At 42.0% G+C, this 15,628-nt stretch overlaps 1 protein-coding gene across 3 annotated transcripts in view; it reads left to right on the top strand.

Moving 5' to 3' along the window:
• tnrc6c2 (trinucleotide repeat containing adaptor 6C2) overlaps window positions 1-15,053 on the top strand; it is a 40,401-nt gene extending 25,348 nt beyond the window's left edge. For 2 of the 3 annotated variants that reach the window (XM_044028625.1, XM_044028622.1), the window contains 18 exons: window positions 408-2,870; window positions 4,366-4,569; window positions 5,311-5,477; window positions 5,587-5,664; window positions 6,005-6,062; window positions 6,205-6,347; window positions 6,594-6,740; window positions 8,067-8,210; window positions 9,118-9,237; window positions 9,469-9,552; window positions 10,081-10,348; window positions 10,639-10,797; window positions 11,320-11,511; window positions 11,642-11,803; window positions 12,379-12,594; window positions 13,305-13,378; window positions 13,905-14,044; window positions 14,442-15,053. In XM_044028625.1, the coding sequence (XP_043884560.1) occupies window positions 408-2,870; window positions 4,366-4,569; window positions 5,311-5,477; window positions 5,587-5,664; window positions 6,005-6,062; window positions 6,205-6,347; window positions 6,594-6,740; window positions 8,067-8,210; window positions 9,118-9,237; window positions 9,469-9,552; window positions 10,081-10,348; window positions 10,639-10,797; window positions 11,320-11,511; window positions 11,642-11,803; window positions 12,379-12,594; window positions 13,305-13,378; window positions 13,905-14,044; window positions 14,442-14,790 (5,168 nt within the window). In that variant the 3' untranslated portion in view covers window positions 14,791-15,053. The remainder of the gene's footprint in view (window positions 1-407; window positions 2,871-4,365; window positions 4,570-5,310; window positions 5,478-5,586; window positions 5,665-6,004; window positions 6,063-6,204; window positions 6,348-6,593; window positions 6,741-8,066; window positions 8,211-9,117; window positions 9,238-9,468; window positions 9,553-10,080; window positions 10,349-10,638; window positions 10,798-11,319; window positions 11,512-11,641; window positions 11,804-12,378; window positions 12,595-13,304; window positions 13,379-13,904; window positions 14,045-14,441) is intronic. The other variant, XM_044028624.1, reaches the window with a different exon arrangement.
• The last annotated feature ends 575 nt before the right edge of the window (window positions 15,054-15,628 follow it).

Raw genomic sequence — 15,628 nt, 5'->3', positions numbered from 1 at the left:
ATAAAAATGTGGTGGGTAAAAGAAGAACATTATTTCGGCACCTGGTCAATGATATATGGACATATAGAGTCCTGGCTGAGATGACATGTACCATGCTTGGATGCACTATGCGATTTTGTGTTTAATTGTGGAATGTGCAAGTGTGACCATCTCATCCTGCGAAGTCTGATGGCTGGCATTAACCAACCAAGAAAATAAAATTGGTCTACACATCTAATGGGGCTGTATTACATGATCTTGTCGAGTCTAACCCGAAGTATTTTTCCCCCTCACTCCCCATTTCCACTGTTTACCAGTTACATCTCTCTATTGTTGTTTTTTTGTTTATTTCTAGTTCAATGTTATCACCTGTATTGTTTTTTCTGCTTCCTTTGTCTCATCTCCTATTTTTTCCTCTCCCTTTTTAGACATATCCCCCAAGAGTGGTCCTGGTGCCCAGTATGAGGCCTCTCATTGGGGAGCCTCTTTGCCTGTTGACAGCTCCTTCAATGCCAACAGTTGGGACAAAGTGATAATTGACGAAAGTGACACAGAAGCCTGGCCATCCATCAGCTGCAATAGTGATCCCAGCCACTCTAAAGAAACAGAATGCCCCTTGAGCTCAGCTAGCTCCAACCTAGACACCAGTACTGTCACGACCACCAGTAGTAGTAGTAGTTTTCTGAGTATGGCCACAGGTGCCACTGGCCAGCAGGCCCACTACCCTTCTCTCAAGGTTAACAGTAACATGATGACAGGACCATCAGCCAACACACTTGGTAATAGAGGCTGGGGCTCCGATGGGAAACAAGACAGTATAAATGGTGGTCGAGGAGCACCCAATAACTGGGGCTCTCCCAATTTTAATTTAAACCTCAATCCCAATGCCAACCCATCTGCCTGGCCAGTTCTGGGCCACGAGGGTGGTGGAGGGGGTGTTGGCCCAGTGTCCAGCTCTCCATCTCTCCCACCAGGTATTAATGGCAATGGAAACATGGGAAACGGGAACCTAGGAAGTACAGATAATAGTGGGGGAGGTTGGGTCAGTATGAGAAGTCCCAACGAAAATGATCAACATCCTTCAAGCAGCACAAGCTTGTCCTTCAGTATGGAATGTGCTGACCTTAACTCTGATGGACCAAAACGCACTAAGCAAGCTCAGGAGCCTATGAGCCCTATTCATGGTATAACTGGCTGGGGAGGCCAATCACCCACTGAATCATCCCAGCTCAATGTGGACACAAAAAGCACCTCTTTATGGGGTGGTGGAGAAACAAAGACAACCGACTCACCCAAGGACTCCGGCTGGGACTCTGCTCCTTCTGGAGGCCTTTCTGCTTGGGGTCGCCAAGGCAGTGGTGGTGGTGGTGGAGGTGGTGGATGGGGTGACTGGGGAAAATCCCCTGGAGTTGGAGATGGATCAAAAGGCTGGGACTCTGTAGATGCTGGTAGCTCAGGTTCAGGCCAAGAGCAGCAACTCACTTCATGGGGCCAGCAGCCTGGAACAGCCCCTGCAAGTGAAGGTAGTGGGGACAGCAGTGAAGGTCAATCTCACAGAGACCGGTCATCCAGCATGGATTTTACCCCTGTGCTACCCCGGCAGGACCTTGACCCTCGAGTGCTGAGCAACACTGGTTGGGGACAGACCCCCATCAGACAGCACACTGTATGGGAGATGGAAGAAGCCAGTTCTGATGATGGAAAGAGCAGCAGCAGCTCAGACACCATAGGAGGCTCCAGCTCTAATGGTATGCCACCATCTACCAATGGAGGTACCATCAACTCTAACATTGGGTCCAGCCAGAGGCCTGGGTCCAGCCAGAGGCCTGGGTCTGGGGGAAAACGTGACACTGTTGAATCACAATCTACTGGTTGGGGAGCCCCTCCACCTCAGCCAATCAAGACTGGATCCGGATGGGGAGAATCTCAGCAGTCACTCAGCAAAACCTCGAACGGCACTACAAGTAGCTGGGGAGACCCTTTGCCTACCAATGGTCCTAAAAGTGGGGGCACACAATCCTGGGGGTCTGAGGATAAGTCACCTAGCTGGGATGATGACTTAATGAAAAGCCAGCCCACCAGCTGGGGAGAAGGCCCTAAAAACTCCCATGGTTGGCGCAGCAGTAATGGTGGCACAAATGGTTCCAATACAGGGGAATGGGGAGAAGGTGAGGCCAAGAATAATGGCTCCTCTAGTAGCATGTGGGAAGGAGAAGGAGGCAATGCAGGAAATGGTGGATGGAAGGAAAGCCCCAGGGGAGGAAACACAGGAGGAGGCTGGGGTAAGCCTCCCCCTACTGTTAGTAATGGTACTTGGGGAGAAATGTCACGTTCTAATGGTCCAGTGCAAGGAGGCTGGGGATCTTCCAAGCCTCAGGAAAGCAGCAGCAGTAGCAGTACTGGCAGTGGAGGAGGTGGCAGCATTGGTTCTTGGGGTGGTCCTGGTTCTGTCAAACAGAATGCCCCTGGCTGGGGCAGTGTCACCAAACAGGACCAAGGGATGGAGCCCACTGGCTGGGAAGAGCCCTCCCCTCCCTCCATCCGCAGGAAGATGGAGATTGATGATGGAACATCCACCTGGGGTGATCCCTGTACCAACAGCCAGGCTGTCAACATGTGGGATCGTAAGAAGCCCAATAATAACCCAGGCAGTAGTGGCCCACCCCCCAGTAAGAATGGTGGAATGATTATGCCCAACAATAACAACAACAATCACTCTATTGGTCCTGGTAACAACAATCACCATCACACCCACAACATGCACCACCATCCCCATCATGGCCAGCCCCCAACTCACCTTCAACATCATGGAAACAACAATGGATCACCCAACAATGCAGGCTTACATGCAGGTGCTGGCCCCCAGGGTAGAGCCCCCCTTGCCAACCCAGGTAAGCTATTTATTTATTTTTGATTTTATTCATATTTGTGTGTCAGGAGGAGAACATATACAGTGTAAATTGTGCCTAAAAAAATAGAACACAGCAGGACCCAACACACCCAAAAAAAAGAGAAAGAAGAAAAACTATACAGAAATGAGTGCTGGACAGTATACAAAAAAGGATTTTTTTTTTTACTGCAAGACCTGTATATGAAAAACCAAACATAGTGCAGCAAAACACTGTTCGAGGATGGACTCGTTTTCACTGCTGCAACACACAAATTTACTCCACCGTTTAAGCAGAAAACATGTCTGAGAGTACCAAGAATGTATGCAGTTAAGTTACAGACACAGACAATAGCACCACTCCTTCTTGCTCGACCACTCACACACTCAACTGCACCTCTCTCTCGCTCATGCATGAATAAATATCATTGTATACAATGAAACCATTGAAATTTTGAAATACCATCATATACTATGAACTCCGTAAGAATAATTATGAATAGGTAGTCTCCTGGAAGTACTTTAAAAAAGGGTCCCAAGCATCATCATTAAGAGGGCATGCTTGTGTTTGGTGACAAATCTTATTTTTTCTAATTAACATTATGTTAGACATCCCACAACCTCAGACAGTAAGAAGGTGAAGAGGAAAGTGCAACAGTCTGGCTTTGTAGAGGTGTTAATTTGAAATTTTCTGGAATTATGCCAAACAGGGCCATCAGGGGATTGGGTTGGAAACCACTTTAAAATGTCTTGTGTTCAAGGCTGGAGAAAGACTAAAATGTATGACAGTGTGTTTGGTTGTGATTTACGTCATAGATGAGTTGGATTATGCAAAGATTTAGCAATTTTGAATCGAGTGAGGCAGTGCTTAGAGTTTGTTGATGAGGAATGAATCCTAGATTATATGAGCTCTTCATTCAAACATATCTTTAAGTTGTTCTCCAAAAGATATTTTAAAGGCCCCTTCCTGCTTTTTGTTCTTAATATAAATTCTCCAGGAAAGCTTTTTAAATAATATAAAAGCAGAAATGCTAGAGATCATTTACAAACCCAGTATACACAGTGCATTCCAAAAAGTCTATTCTTTCCTCATAACATTTTTGAATAAATTATTGAATTAAATATGTAGATTAGTATCACTCATCACTGTATTAAGTTTTTGAATTAAGTTAGTGTTACAGCTGGTTCAAATAAGTCTTGTTATGACAAAAGTCATGTATATTGTGAATAAGACCACTGCCTTCTGGTGTTTGCCTTTTGAACTACAGCTACCACCAAATCTAAACACTATTCTATTCTAGTACAGTTCAGTACAGAGTATATAGTAGAGAAGTAGAGAGAAACTATATCCCTAACTCAAAAAGATATTGCACTAGCTTGCCTGAGCTACTCCTTTCATCTCAAACACATTCATGCAAAGTCACTACCTGAAAAGTCAGACTGAGAATGTTAGGGACCTACTGATGTCTGTTTTCTAAATTTTAACTCTTACTTTCCAGGTTGGGGAGAGCTTCCCAGTGTTCAGCCCAAATCAGAACCTGCTTGGGGAGAGCCAGCAGCTCCAACATCAGCTGTGGACAATGGTACCTCTGCCTGGGGCAAACCCCGAGGGGGAGTAGGAAGCTGGGGAGACGGTGGCCACGAGTCTTCTGTGCCCTATGGTAGAGCCAATGTACCCCCAGTTTCTGCACCCTGCAAGCCAGGTAATACCCCATTGATGAATAAAAATTATGTTGATATAGTAATACATAATTTCAACCACATGAAAAAGCATTGTCCTCTTTGCCATACTGGGGGAAGATGCAGGAATATGTTCAGTGTCATCAGTTGTGAGACTTGCTATACCACTGTAGCAAAGCCATACTCAACAAACTGTAATATTATATGTGCTGGTTTATCAGTCCCCCATTGCAACACATTGTATGCTGCATTGTTGTCTTGTAATAGTGTCAACGCGTTACAGATTGCTTGGCATTCTGAAGCTTAGTACAATGTACAGTAGTATTTCTGCTATAGCCTGTCGACATGATCGTTACTATAGGCATCGGGTAAAGATAGTGTCCAGTGTTAAAGCAACCTTTGTAAAAGACAGATTGATGATTTCTCCCAGTACGTGTACACTAATGTCCTTCATTTAATGGAACAAAACAGGAATTGTCTTCAGACCCGTACCATTTGTGCCAATTGTTGAGGTCTGTGATAGTGCTTGTGTGTTTCCATGCCTCAGTAGTTCTTGTTTTTTTTGTGCTGTTAGTTTGAAATGTTGGAAATGATACAGTAACACGTTGGGAAAATATGTCAAATGGCAACAGTGGCACCAAGTGGTCAGGTTAGAAATTTTCCTCTGCCCGTCTGCTGAGATAACTGCTTTACTCCCAGTTTGTTTGAAGATACACCAGATAAAGGTAGCCAACTTAATCCATTTTTATTTATTAATATTTCAGGCCCCAAACCTATGCAAGATAGCTGGGGAAGTGGAGGAGAGGAGATAAGCATGTCTACCAGCCAGTGGGATTCCGAGGATGGGGACATGTGGAACAGCCCCATCTCCCAGGAGAACAGCTCCTCATGCAACTCTTGGGGCAATGGGCCCAAGAAAGGCCCAAGCAAGGTCAGAGTCCATGCTTGACTTGTACTCATACAAATGCTGGCAGGTTTTATTGTTAGGAATTGTTGTCATTTGGTTTGTTTTTTTTAATCACCGTTGTTGTTTTTTCCAGGGGAAAATGGGCAACAAGCCAGATGAGACCTGGATCATGAATCGTCTCATTAAACAGCTCACTGACATGGGCTTTCCGGTATGTATTTAGAAATTATTGAAAAAGAAGCACTCATACATAGGATGACAGAGCTGTCTTTAGTTTTGCTCTTAGAGTCCACAAATGTACCAAATGTTTTACTTATATAATATAAATAGAATATAGCATTCTCTGCTGTATAGAATAGAAACATACAAAACATAAGCAATCAGTTAATAGAGCTATAAACCATCAAATAATCAATACATTTAATTTAACTTGTTTAAATAGTGCAAAATCTTAACATACATTATCTCAAGCCCTGTACCTAGGAAGGCTGAAACCTTATAACAACTGTGTTGATAAAGGTTAACAAGTGTGTTTTTTCCATGTGTAACAGAGAGACCCTGCTGAGGAGGCTTTAAAGAGCAACAACATGAACCTTGACCAGGCCATGAGTAAGTTCATAAACATGATTTATCTCTGTATGACACCCAGCTTACATTACTCAGTAAATCTAATGTTTGCTTTGTTTGAAAACATGTTTAAAAATGTGTTTCATGCAATACATCCTTTGAAATCCTCCTTTTTTGCTTCCAGGTGCTCTGCTGGAGAAGAAGACTGACCTGGACAAGCGGGGCATGGGTATGTCTGATTACAGCAATGGCATGAATAAGCCCTTGATGTGTCGGCCCTCAGCTCTCTCCAAAGACCTCTCTGACCGCACTGCCTTTCTCGACAAGGTACAAAAAATGAGCAACTAATTATTGTGTGTGTTTTTTGTATTTGTACATCGACATATGTTGTGTTGACTGTTACAAAGAAGTTCGAGTAAGAATGTCAGTCTTATAATTCCTTCCTATCTGTATTGATTTAAACATTAAATCATCACATTCTTGATCATTTATATTTGTAATGTGTGGAAGTTACAGTTGTTTTTTTTCATGTCTTTATTCTTCATTTAACCACTTTCATTTGCTCTGTTCCAGGATGGCATTCTGTCAGATGATGCTCCCCCATCACCGTTTCTGCCTTCCCCCAGCCTGAAGCTCCCCCTGGCCAACAGTAGCCTTCCTGGGCAGGGTTTGGGACAGGGCAACCCGGGGCTGGCCATGCAAAACTTGAACAACAGACAGGTACAACACAGCATAGTACAGTGTAGTATAAAGAATAATACATCTAAAGTTATTTGATACTACCCAAAATATTGAAAAACATTGTAGAAGCTGCCTAATTATTAACAAAATATACTGACGGTAAATTCTCATTCACTCCCCAACTTTATAACCATCATTTTAAAACTATTGGCTTTGCAGGATTTAAGTGTGTATCACGCAGTGATGGCAATAACACAAAAATGTAATTTCTAATACACACCTCCCAAATCTCAACTTTTCTATCACTCACTCATGTGTGTATATAACCTTGCCTGAAGTGTTAATTGAAATGGGATAGTTGTGCTCTATCAAATATTAGCCCCAGAGGCGGCCGTGGCCCAGAAAAACAGCACTATGTCCTTGAAGTCTAAACAAAGGCACTGTATTCAGGCCTTTGTTTTGTTTGAAATTCACTGAAGTGTCTCCTCCAGCGATATTGGATAGGAAATGAGGATAAAGCAACCCTTTACATGCTAAGTGATTTGAGCCAAATCTAAATAATTATTTCGTTTTGTGATCTTACATGGCTGCTGCTCAGTATGCGCTGTTGTGCATAAGGTGTAGTTACACAAAGTGCAAGGCCATATTCACACAGAAACGGAGCTAAACCTAAAGTATCTTTTTCTTTGTCGTTTTGAAAAACTTTTGGCCTCATTTCAGGAAATGGCTCTAACCACATGAACCCCCCACCCCCACAACTCAAAACCCTGTAATGCATATGCCAAGCCTGTAAGTGGTGCTGTTACGCTACACCAAAAACAGATGTTATTCACATAATGTATACTATCACAGTGTACTGATGGCAACGACAACAAAGATAGGGACAGTGAATGTCAGTGAGTGCGAGAGCGAGGTGGGACTATGACATCATTGTTTTCACAAAGTAGGATATTTATTGTCTTCATGAAAATGCAAGGGTGGTGTTTTCCCACTCTGGGGCTGGTTTTATGTTGGGGTTAGTGAGGCCTGGCTGTTTCTGTGTGGAGAAAACACCAATCAATTAAAAAAAAAAAAACCTTTACATATTCACCTACACTTGTGTCTGTGTGGAGTGTGGACAGACCCTAAGTTACACCTTGAGGTTAAAGACCATGAAAAAAGTTTTCAGGCTTTTGATTGTGCTTTATGGTTAAAGTGTTTTGAATGAACCCCAGCAAATTCCTTGAGACTTAATAGTTGGAGGATCAACCCTTGACCTTACTCTATTAGCTGCTGTGAGTTGTTGGTGTGGCGTATAATAGCTTATAATAATTTGAGTACTTGTGAACATTTTGAAGATGCATTGTGCCTTTATAACTCGTCCAGTCACAGATACCCAGTGGAATGTTTGGCAGCAGTGGAGCAGCACAAACCCGGGCCATGCAGCAGCCTCCGCAGCCACCTGTGCCACCTCTCAGCTCCTCCCAGCCTAGTCTACGTGCTCAAGTGCCTCAGTTTCTCTCCCCTCAGGTAGATGCACACATCACAACACAGGCCTCCTTTTTAATTGACACACACTTGTATCCCAACTGTTTAACAACTAAGTGTCAGTACAGTATAAGAGCTTGAAGTACTGTAGGTACTAAGTGTTAGGCTAAGTGTTAAATCTGATCAATAAGACATGGTGTGGGGGATCTCAAAATTAATTGCACCAACATAAGTGCTAGTTAGGCTGCTGGGACAGGAGGTCCTCTCTAAAGACATGAACATAGGGAAGGATTTTCCCTGCTTTAACAGTATGTGGCATCTCATTCATCCATTGTCAAACCAAAAATGAGTGAATGTCTTGTGTGTAGAGATGTATAGGAGCCAGTTTTGAGTTAATTTAGTTTAGGGTTAGTTTAATGATTAGTGCAGGATTACTTGTTACAGTGTAATTTGTGAACAGTTAAAGTAGTAACATTGGCCTTAAGCCTTTGATTAAATATTCTTGCAAGGAATGGATTGTGGCTTTGTTAGATTTGTGACTTTGATTTTGTTCATAGATAAAGGGTACCATGGACACTTTGATACCTTTGACATCTATGATAGACTGAAGGATTAGGAAATATACTGGAAAATATCTAGCAGTTCCGTGGGTTGTCAGAAGCTGGAAAATATCTAGCAGTTCCGTGGGTTGTCAGAAGCTGTACTAGATTTGGTGTAACAAGGTTTTTTTGCCAGATGTCAGCCTGAAATGAAAAAAAAGATGTAAAAAATGAAAAAAAAGATGTATTCTCTGCCTGATGCTTTTTCTTTATTTCTCTGCATGCTAGTAGTACAAGTAATGGTGACTAGTTCTACCTCGCCAGAAGCTGCCTTTGTGTATTTGGTGGGATTCGCAATGACAAACTTGTTATCTCCCTTTTCTGCCTCCCCATTCTTACTTTTCTCCCAGGTCCAAGCACAGCTCTTGCAGTTTGCAGCAAAAAACATAGGTCTGAACCCTGCACTTTTAACCTCACCAATAAACCCTCAACAAATGACCCTGTTGTACCAACTTCAGCAACTGCAAATTGTGAGTGAACATCCATGTTTCCCATCATTTACTGAGAATGTGTGTGTTGTGAACTCTGTTTTAAAATGACTGATCTTAATGGAAAGTAGTTGATGCCAAGCAACAGAATCAAGACATATCTAATATTTTGTCATTTTTACAGTGACATACAAATATCACTGACAAATGTTTATGAACAGCATATTTAATCGGCCTTTTTATTCATATGTTCTTTGTGTTCCCTTCACTCAGGCGTACCAGCGTTTACAAATCCAGCAGCAGATGATGCAGGCGCAGCGCAATGTTTCCGGGCCCATTAGACAACAAGAGCAGCAAGTGAGTCAACAAATGCGTCAACACAAGTGTGATCACCAAGGTCATTTCTTTTGTGTGTGATTACACGTGAGCTCCAACAAACACTGTGACACAGTTTTTCTCAACAAATATTTTGATTCTCACATGATACTGTGACAACAGCTGAGAAAAACCCCATGCTGTTGTTGAAAAGTATATGCTCAGCCAACAACTTCTTCTCTTTTGTGAAAAGGAGTTGGTTCTCTTTTTGAACACTGACTCTTCATTAGACAAATGTCAGAGGTCTACATTTAAGAAAGATCTATCCCTTTAATAATAATTCTCCACACAATATCTCCTTCTATTGTTTTCTCTTGTTGCTTCCTCCTTTTTCTGCCGTTCTTTATTTGTATTAAACCTTTTCTTCCTCTTCTCATACACACACACTTTTCTTCCTCAATTTTTTTCATTATTTTGCCGCCCAGCTTACTTTTGCCACCATATTGCCACCTCTTTACCCAACATTTCCTTTTATGATTTGGTTGTGACAACCCTCCTCTTGTCTTCCAGGTTGCACGTACAATCACCAACATGCAGCAGCAGATCCAGCAGCACCAGCGTCAGCTGTACCAGGCGCTGCTGATGAAGCAGCAGCAACTTCCCTCCCATTCCTCCTCCTCTTCCTCCTCCGGGCTGCATCCCCCTGCTGGAGGCCCTGGTTCCGGCAAATCAACCCTGGACTCCTTCACAGGCCCACACCACGCTCCGGGCCTTGTCGACACACTGCACACCAAAGAGCCACCGTCTTCGCCCAACACATACAGCACCTACACCCTCTGTGAGTATAGGACAGGGAAAGCACCATGTCAAAGCAATGCCTTGGGTGTCATTTTTGTTTAAATAACTTGAAGCTGAGCTGATTAACAAGATATGTCTACACTTTTCTTTTCTACACCTTTCTATTTCTGCTTTATATTATCTATATATATATTTATATTATTATATATCAGCTTTTACTAGATTTTTGTAAATGGATACAAATATAAAAAAATATATTATACTTGCACATTATGACTCTTGTATTAGGAATAAAATAAAATGATTTTTGTTTTGTCTGTGTGTGCACAGCTGGACTGAATCCAAACATGAATGTAAACTGCATGGAGGTTGGGGGTATGTCCCTGAAGGAACCCCCTCAGCCCCAATCCCGCCTGTCCCAGTGGACACACTCCAACTCCATGGACTCTGGCAACACCTCAAACATGGAGAACAACCTCAATAAGCATGGTGAGTTGTAGATCAGTATGGTCAAGGGTGCACATGGGTCAAAGATACTGAGAGATAAGCGAGTCCAACGCTTCCCCTTTTAACATTTACTTCTGCATCTTATTTTCTGTCAGCCAACACAAGTCTGTTAGGCTTTTATCAGCCACAGTTATCTTGAGTCGTGTTTCCACTGAGTGGAACAGTTTGGGTTGGTACGGTACTTTTTTTTGTTGTGTTTCCATTAGGAATAGTACCAAAACATCCAGCCCATGCTCCATTTGTCGTTACCATCCAACCACAGTATTTCATTCAAACCAAGTTCTTTTTGTAATCAGTTGAGTTGCCCCCTAGTGGCTTTTTTTTATTTCCTGCTTTGTTTCAGATGGAAACCAGAAGACTATATTGATTTTATGCTTTTTTTAACAGTCTGTGATTACACAATACAATTTCTGCAAGCTGTACAATACCAAAAGTGTATTCCATCAATTTGATTTATTTTTATAATTTAGTTTAATTTTGCCTATTTTTCTTTGCTTATGCTAGGTGCCATATCTGCTGCCTCTAACCTGGGCCCGCCAGGGAAGCCCCCCCAGCTTGAGGACTCATACAGCCCTTACAATCTGCTATCTAGCTCTGACTCCCCGACCAGCCCGCTGGTACCACCAGACAGTTGGGGACAGGGCAAAAGCCCCAATGAAAAGATCTCCAATGGGACTAACATCAATTGGCCCCCAGGTAAGAGGAACAAAGAAAAACATTTTTTACCTTTTCTTTGTCAAACTCACGTCAGCTTTTATTCTCTATCTAGTTTTAGAATTAGTTTAAGCTCTTCTCATTGTTGAATTTGATTAATTTTTACCCTCAGAATTCTGCCCAGGTGTGCCATGGAAAGGCCTTCAGAACATCGACCCTGAGAATGACCCCAACATGACCCCCGGCAGTGTCCCTAGCGGTCCCACCATTAACACAAACATCCATGATGTCAACCGATACCTTCTGAGGGACAGGACTGGAGGTATGAACAGAAGTAAGGCTTTTAAACTCTTAAAACTCTTAAAATATACATTAATACTCACTAAGACTAGCTTACCCATGCTTACCCAAGTCATTGTTCTATTATGTAAAGGTTCTCTAACACGGGCCTTAGATTCACATTCTTGCACTGGTGTTGACTTTAAGTTACTTTCATTTTTCTTTCTCTGTCTCTGCCCACAACTGTTATTCTAACACACTGTCACATTTACTCAAATTCACACCTATACATGCTGCTACAGTATCTTATGACAACACATTTTCCAATACTAAGACAGCAATCTCACCTTAATGTGACCGTCTTCCATCTGTACCTCTTTTACCCAACCCACAAAAAACAAGTTCCATCCAATCTGATGTTAACATCAGTACATTACTTGTGTTTGGTGTATGTGTACTGTATGTGCTTTAAGGGATAGTCAGATATAAGTAGCTTGTGGTTTAGTTGCTTTCATTAAGGTTACAATCAGGGACTTTTCTGACACAATTTTGCATAAAGACAATATTATTTATATCTCTAAATTTTGTGAATAACTATTCTCTATCTCTACATCCTCCTCCTCTCTAAAGGTAAAATGTCTGACATGAAGTCCACCTGGTCCCAAGGTCCAATCTCCCAGAGCCAAGCCTCTCTGTCACATGAGCTGTGGAAAGTCCCCCAGGGGCCACGGAGCACCACAGCTCCCACTCGACCCCCACCAGGCCTCACTAACCCCAAGCCGTCCTCCACTTGGGGTGGCAACTCACTGGGTCTGGCTCAAGGCTGGAGTGGCGCATACTCCTCTGGTGAGCATTTATTTTCTTGGAAGCATCTAATGGAAATGAGTGGACACATTATTTCACAAACCCAAACGCAATACCCTGCCATTTTTAAAGCATAATAATATACATAAAGTGTCCACATTTCAGATTTAGCTTTTTTGGTTTCTGAGTTTTCTCTTTACATGGACACAATCTTGTTAAAATAAGTTTTAGTTACAATAGAAGTTTTCAGCTAGGTTTTTATTCCACCGGCTGGGAGGAAATGTTATACAAATCTTGAATGGAAGGTGGCTTTAATAGATACTGTGCTTTCACAACATCTAAAGGTGCACATATCATTCTCTCTGTGATATGCAGTACATCACACCCAGCAATGTTAGATGTATAGGTGTGGCGTAGTTGTCAGCTGTAAGTGTTCACCAAACTGGGTGGGTTTTAACTGACATCTTGAGGTTTACCGGCTCTGTGAAAAGCCACATTTTTGTATGTGACCTTGTTCTGACATGACAAACAGACCAAAGAGGAAAAGACAGTTTTAGTAAGGCAAACAATTTATAGTGGATGTCAGTATCAGTCAGTAGAAAATATTGTCTTTGCCTTCCATTTTAATTTGTTTTTATAGTGAATTGCATTGTGAAAAGTCATCAATGTTAAGACAACAGCCTTCAATGGTAATAAAACATGTAATATTTTGAGTTGCATGGTATTTAACAGTGTCTTTGCTTTACTTACAGAGGGGACCACCTGGAGTACTGACAGCTCCATGAGGACCAGCAGCTGGCTGGTGCTGAGAAACCTCACTCCACAAGTATGTACTAATTAGGGTTGGGCGATATTGACTAAAAGTCATATCTCGATATTTTTTAGCTGAATGGCCATACTCGATATATATCTTGATATTTTTTCTGTGATGTAATTGGTGTTTCCCCAATTGCAGAGACAAACCCTTTAAAAAATAAACAAACAGTCCGTTATAAGATTAAGCCACATGCCAAATGTCAGAGGTCACTGAAATAAAAAAAGAACAAAACAAATCTCTTTCCTGCATGACAATAATATACAGTAATTAATTCAAAAATACAATACTGATACAATTTTAACTAAAAACGGAGTGTTAGTCATGACTAATAAATAAAAATTGCATCTGTGAAAATGAATGCTTAATTGAGTTTGACATTCACATAGATATTTAACACAGCTTGTTGATATGATAATTACATAATGTCTTATATTTTATTATCAATATTTACAACTTCGGGCTTCCATATGTCCAAAAGTGAATAACTGCTAACTAACATCTTTTTCCCTGTGTGTGTTTTTTTTCTGTGCTTCAGATTGATGGTTCAACCCTGCGGACCCTGTGCATGCAGCACGGCCCCCTGATCACATTCCACCTCAACCTGACCCAGGGGAACGCCGTGGTACGCTACAGCTCCAAGGACGAGGCCGCCAAGGCCCAGAAATCTCTGCACATGTAAGACTCAGCAAAGTCTCTTTCATCAACCAAAGTTTTTTTTCGTTCTTTTTTTTCACCAAGGAAAGAAAATTAAAAGGAAACTAAGTTTCTTCTTGTAAATGATGGTTGGAAACCTCGAGATTTCTCTCAAATTTGGTTTAGGTCATGGTTGGCCATAGTTGGGAAACAAAATACAAGATGAGAGAGCTATTTTTCATTAGCAGCTGCAGGAATTGTGCTCATGGCATTTTCAAACTCAAAAAGAAGAGTGAAATTAGTTTAAAAATGTGTATACTTGCCCATGTTTACACAAAGAGGAAATTTTTTTCCAGATGTTTTAGTTCCTTATTTTTGTTTGGGTAGGGTTTATTTCACCTTTGTACAACAAATAATTTCCTCCTTTGTCCTACTTTAGGTGTGTGCTTGGAAACACCACTATCCTGGCGGAGTTTGCCGGGGAGGAAGAGGTGAACCGCTTCTTTGCACAAGGTCAGTCACTAGGGGCAAACACCACTAGTTGGCAGGCCAACCCAGGAACCAATCAGAATCGGATGGGAGGGGCAGCACACGCCCACTCAATTGGCCAGTGGAGCAGCAGCAGTGGTGGAGGAAAGGCCAGCGGAGGCGACCTGCTGTGGGGCAGCGTTCCCCAGTACTCCAGCTTGTGGGGACCGCCGAATGGAGAGGACGCCCGTGTGATCGGGAGCCCGACCCCCATTAACACCCTGCTGCCTGGAGATCTACTGAGTGGGGAATCCATATAGGATGTTGCCACGTTACACTAACAACCAACCACCACCGTGTCATGTAAGCCATCGGTGGATGGTGGGATGGAAAAAGAAAATACAAACAAACAAAAAAAAATTTAATATGAACAGGAGCAAAACCCAAGCAAATCATGTGGCGATAATCAGTATCAATTTCAACTGTTTTGAACTGTGAATTGTGATTCAGAAGGAAGGAGGTCCCTACAACACAGACTTCAGGCCCCAATCCTTCTGTTTTACTTTGTTTTGTTTTTTTTTTTTTTTTTTTTGTTTTTTTTTATGGAAAAATATTTTTTCTTTCCTTTTGGTATTTTTGTCAAATACAACAAACTGAAATGAGACACAACACAAAGAAACCTTTCAAGTATTTTTTTTGTTGATTTCCTTAAGTATACATGACATTGTGTGTGAAGTGTGTTTAGGAGAAGCAATCAAAGCTGCCATCTGAGACTTTCCTTTTCCCTCCAAATGAAACAAAAAAAAAATTCACCCCAAAATAAGACTTAAAAACGACCATTCCCAGCATGTCCATGGCCAATGACGTGGGTCGAAGGCCTTTACTAGTTATGTTTAACATTGTTTTCTCAGCACTAATATTAGCCTTAAGTGCTCTCTGGCCCAGGTCCTTCCCATGTCGCCTTTTTTAGTTCATTTTGTAACTGAAGAAATAGCTGAAATCTTGCACAGTTTCACCTCTGAGCCAGCAAATGGTACAGGACACGATTGGAGACCAACTCTGTCACTGGGCAGTTAGAAGGCCTGGCCATGTGACTGGCCCTACCAATCATCAGCTTAATTATTTAATTTGTCTTCTCAAAGGGATTGCTCAGCTATT

The sequence above is a fragment of the Solea senegalensis genome, linkage group LG6 (assembly GCF_019176455.1).
Source record: "Solea senegalensis isolate Sse05_10M linkage group LG6, IFAPA_SoseM_1, whole genome shotgun sequence".
Taxonomy (NCBI): domain Eukaryota; kingdom Metazoa; phylum Chordata; class Actinopteri; order Pleuronectiformes; family Soleidae; genus Solea; species Solea senegalensis.
Note: the sequence above shows the minus strand (reverse complement) of the source record. Positions and strands in the feature narration are given on the sequence as shown.